This window comes from Sardina pilchardus, chromosome 4 (genome assembly GCF_963854185.1).
Source record: "Sardina pilchardus chromosome 4, fSarPil1.1, whole genome shotgun sequence".
Lineage (NCBI taxonomy): Eukaryota > Metazoa > Chordata > Actinopteri > Clupeiformes > Clupeidae > Sardina > Sardina pilchardus.
The window spans coordinates 904,685-924,902 of NC_084997.1; the positions used below are offsets into that span (position 1 = coordinate 904,685).

Genomic DNA, 20,218 nt, shown 5'->3' on the forward strand with positions numbered 1-20,218 from the left:
CTTTAAACTGGCTACCTTAACACTATCAACTCTCTTCAAACTATGCAACCACCATGTTTACTCTAGCTACACCTTATTAACCATATCTACATTATCTATCTATATTTTTTTTTTGCATTTTCATGCACTGGTAATTCCTTGGAATTGCATTTCTAGTGTGATTTGTGAGGCAGAGCAGTATATGCTGGCTTCATAGGCAACGCGTGGAAGAGTAGGCTACGCAATCATGTTTGATTGCATTATGCAGAACGTTTCCAAATGTTCGAATTCGCCTGCGTGCGTGTAGTTGTGTGAATAGAAAAGCATAGAATAGAATAGGCTATATACTTTTTTGACACCATGCTAATTGGAACTTCAGCCATGGACTGGTCAGGAATCGAACCGGCAACCCCCCATCTACAAGCCCGAAGCCCTAACCAGTAGGCCACAGCTCTAACACCCTATGTGAGAAAATTTGTGTGTGAATGCTGAACCACGAATTCACATAGAAGTTAACTTAAAATGTAGACAAAATATAGCTCTTTTCAGCAGACATCGCAAACATAGCCTACAACATTCGCAAAACGGAGAACATCTTTCACTCATCATGTTTTTACTTCTCGCGCCTATGCCTGCTCAGCATAGCCTTTTGCTCTCTCTATCTGCCTCCCTCCGAGGAACAAGATGCTTCTCCCTAAATGAATGAAAATTGTTTTAGAAAGTAGCCGCGGTAGCCTGTAAAATGCGGCATAAAATCCTGGCTACTATGTTATTGAAACCAGACTAGGTTAGGCGTCGTCTTTCCAGGTCCGTGGTCATTTTCGGCTGCGGGAACAGGCTACCTATTAAATCAGGGGTGTCAAACTCATTTTCACCGAGGGCCACATCAGCACAATGGTTGCCCTCAAAGGGCCAGATGTAACTATAAGATTTGTAGCACCAGCCACAAAATCTTTAGCATCGGTATAAAACTTCCCTAAAATCGAGAAGAGCAAAAGGTATCAGCATGACATGTTCTTTTTATTATTGTTATGTTTGTAAAAACAAAACAAAAACCTCTGTCAGTTCCATACAGTTTGACTTTTCAATGAGGGTCACTGGTCAGTCAGGAAGAGGTCATGCCATGGATTTTTTTTTTTTAGATTTGAGTATATTCAACTTAACTGTCATTGCACAAGCGAAATACCAGTAACGAAATGCAGTTTTACATCTAGCCAGTGATGCAAACAAACTGACATGTCAAAAAGTGCATCACTACACCGTTCTATACACATACAGTAGAAGCGAACGGTCCCGGTGGACTTTTTCTTTGAAGTTGAAAGGTGTTGTGTGGATTCTACGTTGCTCGTTTTGACCGAAATGAAAATGCAAAGCAACAGGATTACAACAAACTTCTAGCCTACCTATGCTTGCCTGATCTGAATGCACCTTTTCTTGGTCGGAATAGGCTCACTTTTGGCCAAACAATCATTTGCTTGATTAGCAAGGTTTTGAAGCTGGATTTTTTTTGGATAGGACTACACACAATTATGTATGCTTTTTAATCGTAGACGTAAACGTATCACGTAGTTTACAACTACCAATTGAAATCAAAGCAACTTACATCGATTCCCCTCTCAAAGAACCACACGCACTTCAAACAATCATGCGTTTCACAGGCAGGCTAAACCGAGCGCGTAATTTAGGCGCTCCGTTCGCTAAAATAGTTTAGAATACTGGTCTATTTTGTTTTCACACGTTCGCGTTGCTATTGTGGTAAATTTTCATGTACTGTAGGCCTCATGTGTTGCTGGGCAGGAGCAGAAGGATGATACATACACACACACACACACACACACGCACTCACACACTCATGCACACACACATGCACACACACACCACCTAGCACACGCCTCCTAACACACACACACACACAGACACACACACAGCTGAGCGGTCATGCCCCGGTCATGAACCAGGCCCATTGTAGCCCCAGGCCTACTGTAGAGTAATTAAATCATTTAAGGGGCAGGCCAAGTGGCCTCACCCACGTATGATATCATTTTTATATTGATTGGAAGACAAGGGTCTCCTATTTACGTAATGGGAAGACACCTGGGCAGGATTGGCTAGAAGTAAACAAAGGAGGTGTTGTGGGGACACTTAAAACCCCTCTCCCGAGGGGGGCCTCCTCAGAACGTGCGCACCTTCTCCCCAAGGCCTGGGTCGTGGACATCCCGCTGCAGAGGGCATCCATCATTCGTGACTCCTGCTCGGCAACACTTAGGCTCTGCTTGTTCAGAGTTGTGCCTTGGAGGACTCTGCGAATAAATGCCACAAGCGGCTACTTCTCATCTCAGATCATTCTCCGCTGGTTTTTGTTCAGAGTGCTAAGTTAGATTTGAAGTTAAGTTAAAGTCAGTGTTTTTTTCCACGACACTATCACATCTGATGTAGCCAGTTACACTGATCATAGAGGAAGGTGGTTGATGTTGCCTCCCTGTCAGTCTCACGTGCGTGCATTGTATTGCAGTGTATATACGCAAAAACTGTATCATCAGACCTTTAATCATTCAAATGAAGGTGATGACTGGAGAAATTAATCAAACTCCGAACGCAGAGTAGAATCAAACTCCGAGCGCAGAGTAGACTAGGCTAAAGAAAATATTTTGAAGGCAGTAGACGCTGCTGCTAAGAACCAAACGGGACTTTGATCAAGTCCACAAATCTATGGCTACTGGAAAATGTAGGGTTAATTTATCAAATGTTATTTTGAAGTATTAAAAAACATAGTTATTTTAGAATTTCCGAACAAAAGGGGCAGAAAACACACTGGCAGGAATAGCCTAAAATGGTGGGACGGTTGTCTATGTTAGTTCACTTTTTACTGTGCTACATGGTGATGTCTGGACGGAGTTAGCACCGCACCAAGAGGTGTGAAAGCAATTAGACCCGGCACGGCCTGGCTAGCTCTGCTTAGGCCAGACGGTCTGAAAGGGTGTAGAAGCCTCTAAGCCATCTAAGGCAGCGATTCCCAAACGCTTTACTTTAGCGCACCATCTTCAACATCTTCATCTAGCTGGTGCACTTTAAGCCACACGCTAAAAAAGGCAACACGTGCAATAGGCCCTCGTTTAAGACACGACCACACATGAGCATATGCTCATTCCCACGCAAAATTTCGAATTTGCTAGATTGAGCGGTATGAAACGTCAAGTCAGGGTATATGCTGTAGCCTATGATTTCACAGCAGGGGAGCGCAGGGTTAAATATAACACACACTTTTTTTCTAGACGCAATAATTGATCAGGGTGTGTTATTGTCAATTGACCACATAAGAGGTTATCCCACAAATTTACAGTTGAATTGGATTAGTTTTCACAGAGATCTATAACAAAACTCGTATGGATCATTTCACGGAGATAAAATACTGATACTTAGAACTGTGTACGCATAGACAATAATAATAAAAAACGATTGTCTTGCTCTCAAATGGGATGTCAAAAATGACAAATGCAAACACCAAAAATAGAATTTCAAGCTCTTTTTGGGTCCGTGTAGGCCTACCTTCCATTCATTGGATTCTTTACTCTGAAACAAAAATATTACCGTTGTAATAGAATTTCGAGTCGTTTTCTCACAACAGATTTTCATGTAGGGGGTAAAATAGCAAAAGTCCGGTTTCCATTGCAATAAATTGGAGAATTGAGATGATTATGCGATTTCCTGAGAGACACATATAAGCGCAAGCACTCAGTCATACTTCATTGGAGCCTCTCAATAATGGTTAGGCCAAGCCTTCTTAAACTGCATGCTTTAGAAAGTTAACGTCAGATGTTAAACATAACTAGCCTACTTTTTGGCTATTTAGCAAACAAGGGCACCCCCGTTTAGCTAATGGCAAACTGTCCAAAACATTACGCTCGTTTTTGTGACTTATGAAGCATATCTGTGATAACTGAAGTTGAGCAGACACTGCTGTTTCATTGAAAGAAGGTAAGGCCATCCTTAAAAATACTTTTGTTTGCAGTACCAGCCCCCCCCAAAAAAAATTGGGTCGGTAGGTAGGCAAATATTTTTTTTTTCAAGATTCAAGGTAAAAAAAAAAAGTACATTTTTGGTCACGGCGATTTTGTTGGTATGAATTTAAAATCATTTGCATGTTATATATATATATATATATATATATGTACATACACACACACACACGACACACACTATATTGCCAAAAGTATTGGGTCACCGGCCTTGACCCCCATATGAACTTCAGTCACATCCTATTCTTAATCCATAGGGTTTAATATGACAGTTGGTCCAGTCTTTGCAGCTATAACAGCTTCAACTCTTCTAGGAAGGCTTTCCACAAGGTATATGCATGACTGTGTACCTGTGCACCAAGCAAGGTCCATACAGACATGGATGACAGAGTTTGGTGTGGAAGAACTTGACTGGCCTGCACCTGACCTCAACCCAATAGAACACCGTTGGGATGAATTAAAGGGGACTGAGAGCCAGTCTCCTCGTCCAACATTTCACAAATGCGTTTCTGAAAGAATGGTCAAAAATGCCCATAAACACTCCTAAACCTTGGAAAGCCTTCCCAGAAGAGTCGAAGCTCTTATAGCTGCAAAAGGTGGACCAATGTCATATTAAGCCCTATGGATTAAGAATAGGATGTGACTGAAGTTCATATGGGGGTCAAGGCAGGTGACCCAATACTTTTGGCAATATGGTAATATTTCTGAACGTGACTTAACAAAAATCAGCATACTTTATAGAGGGTGCATTAACCGTATGTTATCTGCACACCTATGACTAGATCCAATTTGTTGTAACAACACACAAACACTCTTGCTTAAATTCTTGCTTTATAATGATCTTTACCTTTATTCTTGATCCTTTATTGAATTATTCTTTGACTATATTGGCCTTCTCTGCTTTTATTTGTTACTTGCTTTGTGTCTAAAGCACATTGAATTACCTGTGTATAAAATGTGCTATTCAAATAAACTTGACGTGTCAATGCAACCTACAAATCAGAGACATTACGTTGCTTTCTTTTCTCCACCAGTAGCTAGTTCTTAACCACTTGAAGAATAGCTGTCCTTGCTAGCCTGTAGTAGAACGATTCCTTAACGGGTCACTTAAATGTTTCAATCCAAAAGAAACCACTTAATGCTGGCACGTCCTCAATTTTTTGAGTTTCTTCCACCAAAACCTTAGGTCTCATTTAAGTCTGTTGACACGGTCACCGTTACACGAATGGGGAGAAGGGATGTGTCCGGGAATATATCTGGACATAACTCCGTGCCAAGTCATCTAAATGTTCAAGTGTTTAATGCGTTTTCAGGTGGATAATAGTGCCCGAACTAGTATAAGTTTTGACGTTGGCCGCGAACATTTTCTTGGCTACAGCCAAGCGCGAACCACTGGCAGTGAATGAGACTGGAAGCATAGCCTGTAGCGCATGACAAACATAAACATATGACGCCACAGGTTTTTATTTGGAAGAAAGAACGCAGCCTACGTTTGTATGTAGGCAATTTGTATTCACAATACTTAAGAAAATATAATACAATTGTATTGCATGTGTATTGGGTGTTTGAAGAATAATAGGCCTAATTAAAAAAAAATCGGTCGGTCTTAACGCAATTTGCAACCGGCAAGTCGGTCGGACTAGAGGGGGGAAAAAATAAATGTTTGGGTCGGCCCTATATTGACAGGGTCGGTCGGGTTACGGCAAACAAGAATATTTTTAAGGATGGCCTAATAAGCATTTCTCTCCCTCTCCATTGACCAAAACTTTGCCTTGGCATCTCTGCTGGACTGACTGAGTTACACCGTGTCAGAAAAGCTGGGAGGTAAAACGTTTGAAAACTCTGCAACTGTGATCTGGGATGCCGAGCATCATGTCTCTTTTCTCTTCATGTCACCAGCGCGGTGTCTTCAGGTTTTTCTCCAATGAGCAGAACCAGCATGTTATTAGGACGGTCTTATGTTGCCCCCTTGCGGTTGCAGTTTTAATAACAAATCCCGCACCTGCGGCATTCCCGATGTGCGGCAAGGAAACGTTTTCACAGTCGGTGACTAAATATCCTAGCCTGGATGCCATACCGAAGTTTAGCCCCGCCTCCATTATTTTTCTGCAGGGAACTTCGGTCTGGCACTGCTCCGTTCAGCTGCTACTATTCGAGATACAGATCTGTTCGGACCAATCACATTTCACAGGGCGGGCTTTACGTGATGATTGACAGAAGAACAGCAGTGACGTTCACGGCTGCATGCGTCCTCGTTCAACGAGTTGGGTGTGAGACCATGTTGGCTTAGGTTGATTTTGATTGCAACAGAAACGCTATGGCTATGAATGCATAATTTGTTCATGCAGTTTGGCCTTTCGTTTATCTTAGCTATTGAAACGGAGGTTTTATCACGGATTCGCACAACTATTTCTGAACACTTAGACCAACGAGGATATGTGGGAAAACTTCAGTTTCACTTTCACCCAGTTAAAACAGCATGTTTGGGTGATGTTGTTCCCGTTTGTTTAAAAATGTCTGTTTGCTCGTTGGGTTAACGACACACTTCCCCAGCTGTTCATTGCATACAGTTTGAAGGAATTATTTTTAAAAATGAAGGAGGATGTTTTCCATAGCCTACCCTGCTACATATTTCTGTCTTAGATTTCGCAGATACTGACAGCCAATAACTTGTTCTGTTTGGTTTGGTCTATCCAATGAGTGCAGAGCTATCCCCCCCGCATTGTATCGGTTGAATCACGCCCCATAATCGCAGCTGAATGGAGCAGTTTCAGACTCATATTCTGATAAGAATTGAGTATGACGTCAGGCTATAAATATCCAAAGTTGGGACAGAAATCATGGGAGTTCCACTGGAATCGCGGCACGCTCCCGTCAACTAGATTGTTTAATGTAAGGTGTCAATTAGCGGTTTTAAGTCAGTCGGAGTCTTTTTCTAGTTTTGCCGTTACGACCATATCAAACATGTCCAGTGTTGGTCATCTTACTTAAAAAAAGTAATTAGTTACCGTTACAAATTACTTCTGCCAAAAAGTAATTGAGTTAGTTACTCAGTTACCACACTAAATTATTCTTTATAGATCAGTGGGTGGAAGTCAGAACGTGCGCATGGCATCCGCCCACCCAGCCCAGGCCCGGGGTGGCTAATTGGGAGATATGGGAGGATTCCCGGTGGGCTGTTAACGTTTTGGGCAGATCTGAATATTGTGAGCTTAAATATATTGTTTCTGTCGATTTGCTGCGCCCTTGCGGCACTTCAGCAGCCTGGGCTGTGCAGTCGCGGCCCCTTACTCGCAATTTCCCAAATATGAACAAAGTAGCACTCACAAAACTGTTCAGAAGTCGCAACACAGTCTATATTTGCAATAATCTATGGGAGTAAATGAACAACCCCTTCTCCAGTTGAACGGCCCTGACGAACTATGAAGGCTATGCAGCAGAGACGTGTAATAGGCTAATAATTAATTTTACTGTAAGGTAACCCCCGATATCAAAAGCCCTCAAAATAAAATAGGCTATCTTTAAAATACGCATTGGGTCCTCCTTTGAAGATAACGTTCAGTTTCAGCTTCAGTAGCCCTGTGAGAGAAACTATAGAGTAGCGTTAAATCCGACAGACAGAGAAAGTGTGCATATACTATGTCACTATTATGCCTATAAGCCATCGTGGCAAGTCCGGTCGGCTACGCTACAGTATGGGCAGAAATTAAATGGCTTAGATTTGGTGGGTAGCCTATTCAAGTTATTTTTTTTCCTCCTGAAGTTGGATATGAAGTGGGCCTATGAATGGAATTATTTCTATAGCCTACTAGTCTGTCAAGTTCAAGAACAATAGCCTATAAAATGTCAAACTAGCTACTAATCAGGGTGATTAGTAATATAGCCTACACGTTTTATTAGCTCAGGGAAGGGTATTCCTATATGATCCTATCCAGTGAACGCGCTTCATTCAACCAAATTGTAGTAACGCAACACTTTAAATTCTCAGTAACGATAACGGCGTTGCAACGAGGAGAAAAGTAATTAAATAGATTACTTTGTTACTGACAAATTAACGCCGTTAGTAACACCGTTATACTAAAACGCCGTTACTGTTATGGTTGTAAACAAACCAGCGGGTGTGTCATCATGGGCCATGGATCCCAAAGGGAAAAAGAGAAAGATAGCCGAAGAGAACAGAGGATTTAAGGCAGAATGGACCGAATCATCTGCTTTCATTGTCAATGCGGAAGGATTGCCTGCATGTTTGCTTGTAATGAGAAGTTGTCGAACAACAAAAAGAGTAATTTGGAAAGGCTTTTTCAGGGAAGGCATGCTACATTTGCAGCCGACTACCCAGTTGAAAATCAAATGTAAATTTACGTTACACATGGTTAACGAACTCGTAAAATCATAACGATCCGAGTGTAACTGAAAATTGTCGGTCACACACGGAATCTAAACAGTTACGTGCGTTACGTGTGGTCTGCAGTCACAACTTTTTTGTTAAGTTACGTTTCACATCATTTGAGTTACAGATGGTACGGGTTGAGAATGCTCCTTTCTTTCCCGCACATCGGGACTCCCGAAGCATCGGGACTTTAATTAAAACTGCAACCGCAAGGGGGCAACATAAGACCGCCTTAATAAAATGAAGGTTCGGCTCATACCGGAAAAACACGGAAAAACCCGAAGACAACGCGCTGGTGACAAGCGGAGAAAAGAGACATCACGCTCGGCATGTCAGATTGCAGTTTCAGAGTTTTCGAATGTTTTACAGCGTACCTCACAGCTGGCTCTCTCACTCGACGTAGCCTATAACTCAGTCAGTCCAGCAGAGATGCCAGAGCAACGTTTTGGTCAATGGAGAGGGAGAGAAATGCTCCGCATATCCGTCTCATTTAATCCGTCTCATTTAATCATTAAAATGAAGGTGATGACTGGCGAAATTATAATCAAACGACGTTTCAATAAACCATTGTTGAAATTAATGAAAATGGTTTTAGAAGCCTTCAATTCAACCTGAAAGACTCGATATAGGCAACCTTAGATTAATTCATTAATTCATTACGGTTACAAGACCGCATTTCCGTGAATAGGCTATTATTGTCAAGGCGAAGACGAAAGAGATGGACAAGATGGACATTTAGGCTACAACATTTATGTTAGGAATACTTAGAAATGTGTAGGCTTATAGGCTATTTTAAAACGGAGGCATGTTCATTTTAACCGGCGACGCTGGGTAGCTTACCCAGCACTTTATCACAGATTTTGTCCCCACCACTTTTGACAACTGAAAATAAAACGTATTTAACAGAAATATCTTTAATAGGCCTACATGCCTATCATGTCACTTTACTTATAACCGTAGGCTACATGATTGGAGAAGATCGCGCATTTTGTAACATTATAACAATGGATGGTCAGATATGCGATAGGGCAGTGAGGGTGATTCATTGTAACCATCGACTAGTAGGCCTAGCTCCGCAAAAGAAGTTTCTAGCAACTTAGAATATATGGATCTCGTTATGCATGTTCATGTTGATTCAGAGATAGACATAGACTACCGTGGGCTACTGTGCGTCAATATAACAGCATTTTATCATGTGGTGAATTAATGACTAACGTCAGTTTAACATGTCAGAACTTTTGATCGGCGTTTCAAGTGCATGCCGCGAATAAATGAACTCGACTGACTGAATCCTTTATATTTCTTGGCTAAGTGCGAAGAGATTGACACTCGAACTGTGGCGTAACTGGTTGAGGCATCTTAATCATACGTCAGCGACCGGGGTTCAAAACTTACTCTACGAACCTCCGGAACCCATTAAGACAAGAGGCATTATTTTATTAAAAAGTTTTGCGATTTTTTTTTTTATTGCGATGTCTGCTGAAAAGAAAAGTTAAGGTACTTTGGGGTTAACTGTAACCATTTTTGAGGCCGTTTAAAACGTGTATCAAATCACACAATTTGGTCGTTTTGGGTGTCGTAGCGTGTAATAAAGGTCGTCAACAATCAAATTGACTACTTTTAAAATTAATTTGAAGAGTTTAAGAGGAGAGTTTTTGGTTTTCTTCTAGCTTGGGTAAGCAGGAGGATAGAATTTAGCAATTGCTGCCAACATAGGCTAGCCTACTATCAAAAAACATCCTTGTGTGCGGATGACGGTCTGATTCAAGCAGGAGGGTAGAATTTGGCGAATTTGGCGGCAGCTGCTGCCAAAATACTGTGGGGGAAAAACATTCTTGCGGTTTTGACACCACATAATAAACTCAACAAGGTAGCCCAGGTGCTGGCGAGCCGTACCTCTGCGGACCTGGTTTCTCCACACTATACTTTTGCCCCGGCCGCAATCGCTGCCAATCCTTCTTCTCCTCCTCTTCAGATGAAGAAATAAAAAAGAACGAGTCGATTTGACAATTACAACTTTTCTTACAATCCCTCCAACAGGCCACCGCCAACAAGACAGGCTCAGCAGCCTCATACTGTAGCCTACTGTGTTGCTACGGGACCCGACGTCAGCGGATAGGCTACTATGAGCGCGATTGGCAAGACAACTAGAAATTCTTCTTTTAAACTCTTAAAACGAATGAAAAAAGTAGTCAGTTTGATCGTCGACAACCTTTATTACAACCCACGACACCCAAAACGACCACATTGTGTGATTTGGTGCGTTTTCAACAGCCTCAGAAAATGGTTACAGTTAACCCCAAAGTACCAAAGTTAATATGTGAATTCGTGGTTCAGCGCACACACACACACACACACACACACACACACACACACACACACACACACATTTTTACATTTACATAATAGGGCTCGGGCACACGCCTTGCATTCTAGGAATATCGCCGCCATTTGGTAGCGCACTGAACGTAATATCCATTCATTCAGATGCACAAGACAAGAGGCAGAAATATAGTAGCGATTTATTCTTTTCCTCTTGCGATCGTGGGTTGCACTGTTACACCCCACTACACAGCAACATACTACCAAGAAGGCAAAAACTAAGTAACAGGAACACACTAAAAGGCGGGAGTAAATCCATAGTAATCCATAGTAAACTAAGGAGTGAAGCTGCCAATGTGGCTGTGCCCGCGAAGTTTTGATGTCATGATCCCGAGCCCTAGTGTCAGGAAGTGTCTGTCGAGAGAGAGGGGGGAGGGAGGCAATCGTCCAATGCCGCATACAGGTAGGCTATAATGTCTAGTGAACTGGTTAGACAAGTGTGGGGGAGGGGGAATGATCGCACAAGACAATTGCTCTTCATGAAATGGGTAGTCTCACAGACGTTTGTCGATGTTTAAACGTAGCCTACTACATCACTTGCGAAATCGGACGTGGCACATAGAATTATTAGGCTACTGGATTTAATATAGCATAGACTTTGTTCATCCTATATTAGCCTATATTAAAATGTAATGTGCTGCGGGGAAGCATTGGGGAAGTCAGTTTAAGTTGTCCTGTAACAATTTGCCTCTTATTATAAGAGTATGCAGCCACTACGCACATAATAGTCTAGGTTACGGGCGGATGCGAGCAACCCCATGCAAAAGAAGGCCTTAAGTTAACGGACTGAAGGCCTGTTTACATGTCAAACATGCATTAAATCTAAGAAACGAAAAACACAAATATCATGTATTGTGTCGTAAACAGTTAATGACTTCGTGGCCACTATGCGCAACTGCATCGCGCAGTGAGCTGAAGGATAGGAGGACCGACACTTATTAACACAAAGCTTTGTAAAGCACTAACAACCACCCCTCAAAGTTCATTGTCCATAAGTCCAAACAATAAGTATAAAAATCCGACAATCCAAAACGATAACGAGATCTCCCAGAAACGAAAAACAAGTTTGTTGAGTAGCCTAGTCCTTCCAACAATCTCAGCTTTTGCGTTTGTTAGATAAAAGGCATTCTGTCCTGCTGTATTCCAATGAGAAAAAATCATCCACAAGGTAGGCTAAGGGTCACGGTAATGCAGCATGCAGGAATCTATATACGCACAAAACGAATGAATGGATTATATCGGCCAAAACGAATGAATGGGTTGGGAGAGTCGTCTGGCTGTGTCAGCAGACTGCAGTCGGTCTCGAGAGGTTAAATAGCGCACGTACTTGAATTTTAATCTGAAGAAGACCAAATCAAATCAAAAAAGAAGGATTTCAAGTGTGCGAACCTTTTTCCATTTTTTTTTATGATTTAGCCTACTCTTGTTCTGCACCTTGACCGGGGATGTGCACAAACTTTTTTACTACACTTGAATTTTAAACCAACTCTTCTCTAGCCTATATCCTATAGCCATACTTTAATAATCAGATGTTATGCTCATTTTTGTAGGCTACACCTCACCGGCAAGCACGCACGCAAATGCTGCTTTTGCACATCTACAATATTGGCCAGGCTATATAGAATAGGCTTTTAGGACTGTATTTTGCCTTCGTGCAACTTTAGTTGTGCTCAATCTAAATTATTGTCAGTAAGGATAGGTCATATTACCAAATGGCGAACCTCGAAAATTATTTAGGATATAGAGCCGTGTCCATTACGCATGCAGTTATTTTTTAGGCTATTGTTTTATTTGAGTGTTTTTGTCTACCATGGCAAACATAGTTGAAACGTTCGCTCTAAACTTAAATATTTCCAATCGGCTTTCACAAAACCGATGAGGTCCAGATCTCAGTGGCCTCATAGCTGCCTACAGCCATGCATAGTAAGCCTAATGATAGCCTAATAGTTATGACATTAATAGCCTATTAATGACCTCATGTCGGAATGGCACGTTGTTTGAAAAAAAAAAAGTTAAATAGGCCTAGGCCTACCGCCGAGTGGGGATATGTCGGAATGAACAGCGGATACCAGCTGGGTTGTAAAACATTACTGTATTCGTTGATCTTATCGATGCAGTCCTTGCGGCCACTTCTCCCCATCGTAGGAAACTTTCTGTTTAGTGCTGACAACACAAAGGCTTTCACGTTGTGTGGCAGTGCTTGCTTGCCCTTCGATCCATCCCAGTTGGTGGTTTTGCACCTGTCCCTGAGTTATAGTCTATATGAGTAAGCGCTTATGCTCTAACCGCATAATAAAAGAAGCACCTGCAGCAGTGCTTATGGCAAGGCTATTAACACCTGTCACTGAGCTATGGACAAGCAGTTATGCTCGAAAATTATCACAATAACAGACACACCTAATTGTATGGCTCTATGTTTAAACACATCAAATTAGCAAGCATTTCCGCAGCAACGTTTGCTTTCTTTTTCTGTCGGTCCGCGGTTGCTTGGTCAATTGCGCAGCAAATTATCAGATCACCGGACCTAATTTCACCCCATGTCTCGCGGACCAGCAGCAGTCTCCACGTTTCGCGGCCCATAGTTTGAGAAACGCTGCATTAAAGTGTCATTAGGTTGTAGGCTATATGTTTAGTGATTTCTTTGTGTGTTTTTCATTGTAGTGTGTGTGCATTGAGTAGTTCCTTAAAATACGGAACAAAATCTGTTCAATACGGAAGAAGACTAACTATTAGCCTACTTATATATTTCTTATAACGAAACGCGAAGAAAAAATACGAGGACTGACCATCTCGTTTCTCCGCGTTTCCCCCAATACCATGGCGACAAAGAGAAATAAATATGATTTGACATTTAAGCTGATTGCTGACAAATTTGCCACACAATTCGGGAGAAGCAGCGGACAGGAGCGCCACCACAAGCAAGCACTTCTAGCCCAAATTAACATGGCAACGTTGCCTATGACTAAAGTGTCTAAGTAGGCTAGTCCTACTAATATTACATTTGATTGGTAGCATGTTTGTAGCGCGCCAGTTTACCCATCCCCTACATCAAAACAGCTTAGAATCAATCAAAGAATCAGCTGTGTCGGCGTTAGGCTGTAGGCGATTTTCTATAACCATTTTCATTCATTTCAACAATGGTTCATTGAAACGTCGTTTGAATAATTTCGCCAGTCATCACCTTCATTGTAATGATTAAATGAGATTAAGGAGTCGACTATTGACGGATACGCGGTCTTCATCATTTTGAAATGCGGGATGAAACTTTCTGCCACCTGGTGGTTGTTTGGGTACATTGCCTTAGGCTCGAAAAAAATCGGCTTGACGGCCTGCGGGATCTCTTCGGGAGTCCCGCGGGAGAAGGTGCATTCTCAACCCGTACCCACTGTACATATCTTTTCACAATAGGCTTCCGATATGCGTAAGGTCTATGAGCAGTGTGCTTCGAGTTACAGAGCCAAATGTTTCTTAAAGACAGCATTATCATATCAATCAACTATCATGTCTCTGAACTGGACAAAACGAACCAGCCCAGTTTAGGAGCATTTCATTCAACTGTCATATTAGCCTTTGCTATACTGATAAAGTTTGTCTTCATCAAATTAACTCATGTCTACATTTTTGTCTAATTTCGCTAACTTTCCTAACATTAGAAGAAAACAAACTATGCTACGTTGCTACACTAATCTCAGCGTGTTTTTCTAATAGAAGAGATGGCATCTCTCCTCGCCATCTCTCCATCTTAAGCCTACCTTACACTGACAAGATTTAGGAAAGATTCTTGAAAGATTGTAGACTTTAAACTAATGCCCCTCATTCAGACTTTACTCAAAAGACTACAGTCTTTCAAGAATCTTTCCCAAATCTTGTCAGTGTAAGGTAGGCTTTATGGAAGGAATTCTCCCATGTGCGTAAGGTTGCGTAAGAGTGCGTAAGTCCAAAAAACGCGCAACTACGTGCATTTCCCTCTAAGTGAATTCTGCCATCCACTTAAATCGGTCATTTACGCGTGGTAGAGGGAGTTATGTGTTTTGGGTGGAGCAAACCCCAAAATCTGGGCGTTTCTTATAATCTGGGCGTTTCTCTTGCGCGCATTCTGCCATGGCTTAAGCACTTTTTCCAGCTACGCACTCTGGAGGGCTGAAATAAGGTCGAGCGCCACTACAAGGTGAAACAGCATATTGCTCATGTCGGCAGTAGCCCTAGTTCTAAATACATGTAGGCAACACAGAACGTTACTAATCGACATTGCAGTATCAAATGTGATGCTTATAAGCTGATACGGCTTCATGTTTTCCGCATTACAGTCTTACGACATTACCTTATCCATGAGGCTACATTGTTGAAGCTTACCGATTGTGCATCTTCAGTTTTAACTTGACGTGAAGTCATAATCCCATAGCATACTTCATTCGTATTTTGATTCGTTTGTAATGGAGACTGAACTCGTTATGCCAATCTCTCTACTGTGTTCGAAGCTGCAGATGTCAGTCTACATATTTCTTAGCATAGATAAATTGATATTATGCGAGGCAGCTGCCAGCAAAACCTTTTTGTCAACCGTGAGTTTTTGAATTATAAATCTACAGACCTCAAGCACGTCTTGACTCTTTATAAACAAACGTCAAAAGTAAAATTTCATGAAGTAATTTCTTTGCTAAGCTATGTGATGACACATAATTTTACTGTAGGCAGTTCTTTATTCAGTTCACCTTGCATACGTTTTCAAAATCAAAGACTAATTGGTGTTCCTTCTGGATTTAAATGGCATTCAGAAGGTCAATGAGAAAGTCCACGTTCCACGTTTATATATCAACCTAAATTAAGGAGGTGGTAGATTAGTCTGGTTCTTTTTTTTTTAATAAATCACGCCTCTTTCATAAGGCCGCCTTGATTTCGAATTAGCGCCATGTGGGTGTGTCAGAACCTGGGACGGCAGAATGCGCGTAAAACACAGGTGTGCAACAGGCACGCGTAAAAAAAAAAGCTTACGCGCGTAGGAACCGCGGGGGTCGGGACACCCCCAATGTTGGACCCCCTCCCGAAAGAAAAACGTTGCAAAGTACAGATGTTGTTGATTACTTAGCTCAATTATATCCTCCTGAGTTACGGCCCCATAACTATAGCTATCGGTGCGCATCGGAGGTCTTTCACATTGTGTTTTAAGAATGTTTCCCGAAACAAAGCCCGTCTCAATAATGCAGCATGGAGCACTTTCTCACCTTGAGTGTCTGAAAGCTAATCTACTCTCTCAGTCCAAATATTTAGTGTACGGCCTTCTTTCATTCTTTTCGAAATAGTTAAGAGGATTGCCTATTGTGGGTGAATACAGCAGTATACGATAGCCTAAATAAGTTAGTCTTACGGCTGTCGCTTTTAAATGTAGGCTTATCACTTGAAATCGGACGTGGCACATAGCCTAATTATCTGGTTACCTGGATTTAGCAAGTCCATACACTTTGTTCATCCTATTATAGGCTATGCTTTTAAAATTAAATGTGTAACAATTTGCCTCTTATTATAATCTACACACTGTCACGAGCACATAAGGTTACGGGCGGATGAGCAACCGAAGGCCTCGGTTGACTTAAGATAAACGGGCAGAATGCCTGTTTACAGACTACGTCAAACATGCAATAATCTAACAAATGAAAAAACACAAATGAAAGATGAATAGGCTACTCACTGTATTTTGTTATTAAGCAATGAGTTCGTTCGTGGCCACCTAGCGCGCAACTTACGCGCTGAGGTGAAGACCCGACACAATTAACACAAAGCTTCATAATGCACAAACAAACCCCCCCTCAAAGTTCAGTGTCCATACGTCCAAACAATAAACATAAGAAGCCGACAGTCAAAAACAACAACGAGATCTCCCAGACATGAAAAACAATGTTTATCTCAATTTGTTGAGTATCGTTCCAACACTGATGCGCAAGGCAATCTCAGCTTTCGCGTTCGTTAGCTGTATTCCAATGAGAAAAATCCACAAGGAAATGGTCATGGCAATGCAGCATACAGGAATCTTCTAACCACGTTACTTTGTTGAGCTGGCTGCATACAGGTAACAATAGCCACAGCGCGCTCTCCCTGCGTCTCCATTTAAACTAAGGGCAAACCCATTCATTGTGCCCAAAACGCGCATCCACATGAAAAGTCAAGAAGAAGAAACATATTTTCATTTAAGCAACGTTTATGCAACCATGTAAAAGGAAGCATTGGGGGAGTCAGGTTAAGTTGTCCTACAGACTAGCTGTGTGCGTTTTCAGGGAAGAAAATGTGTTCTGAATAGCCTATGTGCAGATGTTCGTTCCAAAAATAGGTTAAGAAAAAGACTGAAATACATATTTTCAAAGCGGCATCTTACAGAGGGCCATTAAAACTTCAGCAATAGGTTTTTTATCTCTTATGTGACTTATAATTCGCCCCCTTTATTTATTAATATAAAAAAATGTCGGCGCGCGCTCTGCGTGCGCGACGGACCTCATTCTTGTCCCCCCCAACGCTTACTACGTTCCTACGCGCCTGCGCGAAAGGGAGAATTCCCCCCTAAACACATATCTGCGCTCACACAGACAGGGAGGCTCAGAGCCCTATGGCTCTGGGAGGCATGAACGGGCATGAACGTTCTGCTCGTGTTGCGTCTGCGACAAGTAGCTTTCACTGATTTTTAATAAACGCATAGGGGCTACATTCACACATTCGTTGCTGATCAGTTTTTAATGTGGCTCTGGAAACACCTCAAGATGCGTTCACGTCTGCGTGTGATTTTTAAACTTGGTTGTTGGACCCCAAGGGTGGTGGATTTGCTAAACGCTTCCCAAATAGCATATTTTAACCAGTAATATATATTATTCAAGACAGCACCAAAACCTCATCAGTAGGTCCTCCAACCTCAGCAGGAATAATAGATTAACCAAACATGACAGTACAACGCATCCTTGTGATACTGGGTTGGAGGCTGGGTTAGCTTCTACAGGTCTTGAGAAGCATTTAATGAAGAGACACGGTTAGTGCGGTGGTTTTAGTAGAGGAGTAGCGACAGTCATATTTTAGAGAAACAGGTCTAAAGTTTACGCGGAGATGATGTTGATTATATTGCAATGAAACAAATACAGGGTCTCTTAAAATTAATTATAAACAGTTAATGAACCATCAAGGGCTTCAGCAGTTCTCAAACTTTTCACAATGAGTACCATCTCCAAGAACAATTGACTCTCCACGTACCACCATTATGAGCAGCATATATTTGACATTGTACATACTGCTTCGCATTGTTTTGTTTTGTTTTGTTCTTCAAGAAAGATAAAAACTAGTTTGAATTTAACGATTTTTCAATATATATATATTTTTACAATTTGAGGTGATTTTTTTGTCCTCATAAAATAAAACATCTTGGACACTCCCAGAGTACCACAACAGAGAATCCGCACCACCAGTGGTACCAGTACCACAGTTAGAGGACCACTGAAGGGCTTTATATTTATGATACCCCTAAACCCCATCCATTCTGTCAGAGGGATTTTTCTTGGGAACCGTACCATGGAGAAATGATAATCACCCACATAAAAATTATTCTAATTGACTTTAGATAAGAAATGGTCAAAAGTCTCTCTGTGGATGCATGCAGCCATACTCACAAACATCATTAGACTGTAGCTTCTCAGCTGAAGAGATCTCCCAGTGGGTCCTGAAAAGGGTTTGGCTTATCTGTTGTTTGGGTGACTGGAGCGCTCTGTTGGAGAAAAATGGTTCAAAGGTTGTAAAACATGCTGAAATTATATATTAATGTGTGTGATTTGTCATTTTGCTCAATTAAACGTTTACAGACAAAATCTGTGAATTCATATTTTGAATGTTGTTTTGAATGTTGTATTTGAACTTTGACCTTGACACATACCTCAAATGATATACCAAAAGGATCAGTACCAAAGGCATTGTTAAACTGATCTAATGATGAGGTTGAAACCGGGTTGCAGTCTGGGGCAAATGCCATTTCTACAGCTCCAGTAGCTGAAACAAGAGCCGTGGTGGAGGATACAGGACTAACTTGTTGATGAGATATTTTGTTTTTTCCTGGAGACAGAATATTAAACCAGAAAATATTAAACTTTACTGTACTTAACTTACAATATGCATGACTTAAACAAGCAGGATATAAACTTTAATACTGTAGGTCATCATATTTTAGCAGTGAATCATCAAAGAGCAAATTTTTGGAAAGGATGCTGAGAGGATGTATAAAGTGATCTTGGGACCACACTGACAAAGTATAAACGTGAAAGTGAAAAGTGCTTTGTACCATTAATGTTGGATGACATCTGATTGATGTCAAAGTCATCATGGTCTGCCACATCTTGAGGCACACCTACTCTGTTGGTGAAGTACTGAGCAAATGCTTCATCTCCGTTGGGACTGAGCTGAGGGGTGGAAGCTGGCTCAGCTTTCCCTATTGAGGTGGGAGGAGGCTTAACCATCTGGAAATCCTTGAACATGTCTTTTCCTATCTTTTTTTCTTTCTCACCCAAGGGATCCAGGGTCATGAAGGCATTCTTCATCACTGGAGGTTCCTCTTTAATCGGTGGCTTAGGAGGTACACGTATTGGGGGCATGGATATTGGCTGTTGCCCACCTACCATGACACCTATGCCCGGCAAGGGGCTGTGTTGAAAGTGATTGCCTATGGGAGCAGACTGAGGCCAGGCACCTACTGACCCTGCAGGATTGGTCTGGCTCCAGGACTGTGGTCCACCTGGAGCTCCAAAGGGGGGTGATCCATGATTCCCCCAAGGAATGGATGGACCACCAAAGGCAGTGGTGGATTGTGCAGAGACTACACCACCCTGGAGAGGCATCATAGAGGCAACTGTCTGTGGCCACATGTGAGGGGCAATTTCAGGAACTGCACGTGGGGGACCCAGGGACGTTGTACCTATATAGGAAAAAAAAAGTTGATAGAAATTGAAGTTGAAGAAAGTGGTACAGTCACAAGAAAAATTTGAATTTTGAGGGGGATTAATGCAGACCAGAGTAAGCCCTTACTGTATTAATGTCAATGGGAGACTTATGGAATTCTACCAATAAATTGGTCATTATGTCTTTTTGGATTTGTTGATGGATGATGACGAAGATTTTGTCATAATATGGAAGTATTAGTTTATTTGATTGAGCATTTCTTGTTTTTGTAGGTCAAAAATCAATAAGGTGAGACACAGCAGGTGAAAACATCGTTTTTGCATACATCAGCCAATTTCGAGATTTTGTGCTAGTTTGCTACCTTAGCATGTATTCATTCACCCTACTACAACAACAAAGTCCGATTTGCACATTTAGGTGTTTATTTCATGACATTTTGTCTACTTGCGCCTATATATTTCTCCTAAATTTACAAAAAATTCCCACAACAAATATAAGGGATTCAGTCAGTCGAGTTTATTTGATATTCGCGGCA

General features: G+C 41.6%; 1 protein-coding gene across 5 annotated transcripts in view; it reads right to left on the reverse strand.

Annotated features, from left to right (window-relative positions):
* Positions 1–20,218, reverse strand: part of dab2 (DAB adaptor protein 2) — a 135,289-nt gene that overhangs the window by 35,338 nt on the left and 79,733 nt on the right. For all 5 annotated transcript variants that reach the window (XM_062533712.1, XM_062533714.1, XM_062533715.1 and 2 more), the window contains 3 exons: positions 19,070–19,699; positions 18,668–18,843; positions 18,408–18,502 (listed from right to left, as the gene is read on the reverse strand). In XM_062533712.1, coding sequence (XP_062389696.1) covers positions 18,431–18,502; positions 18,668–18,843; positions 19,070–19,699 — 878 coding nt within the window. In that variant the 3' untranslated portion in view covers positions 18,408–18,430. The remainder of the gene's footprint in view (positions 1–18,407; positions 18,503–18,667; positions 18,844–19,069; positions 19,700–20,218) is intronic.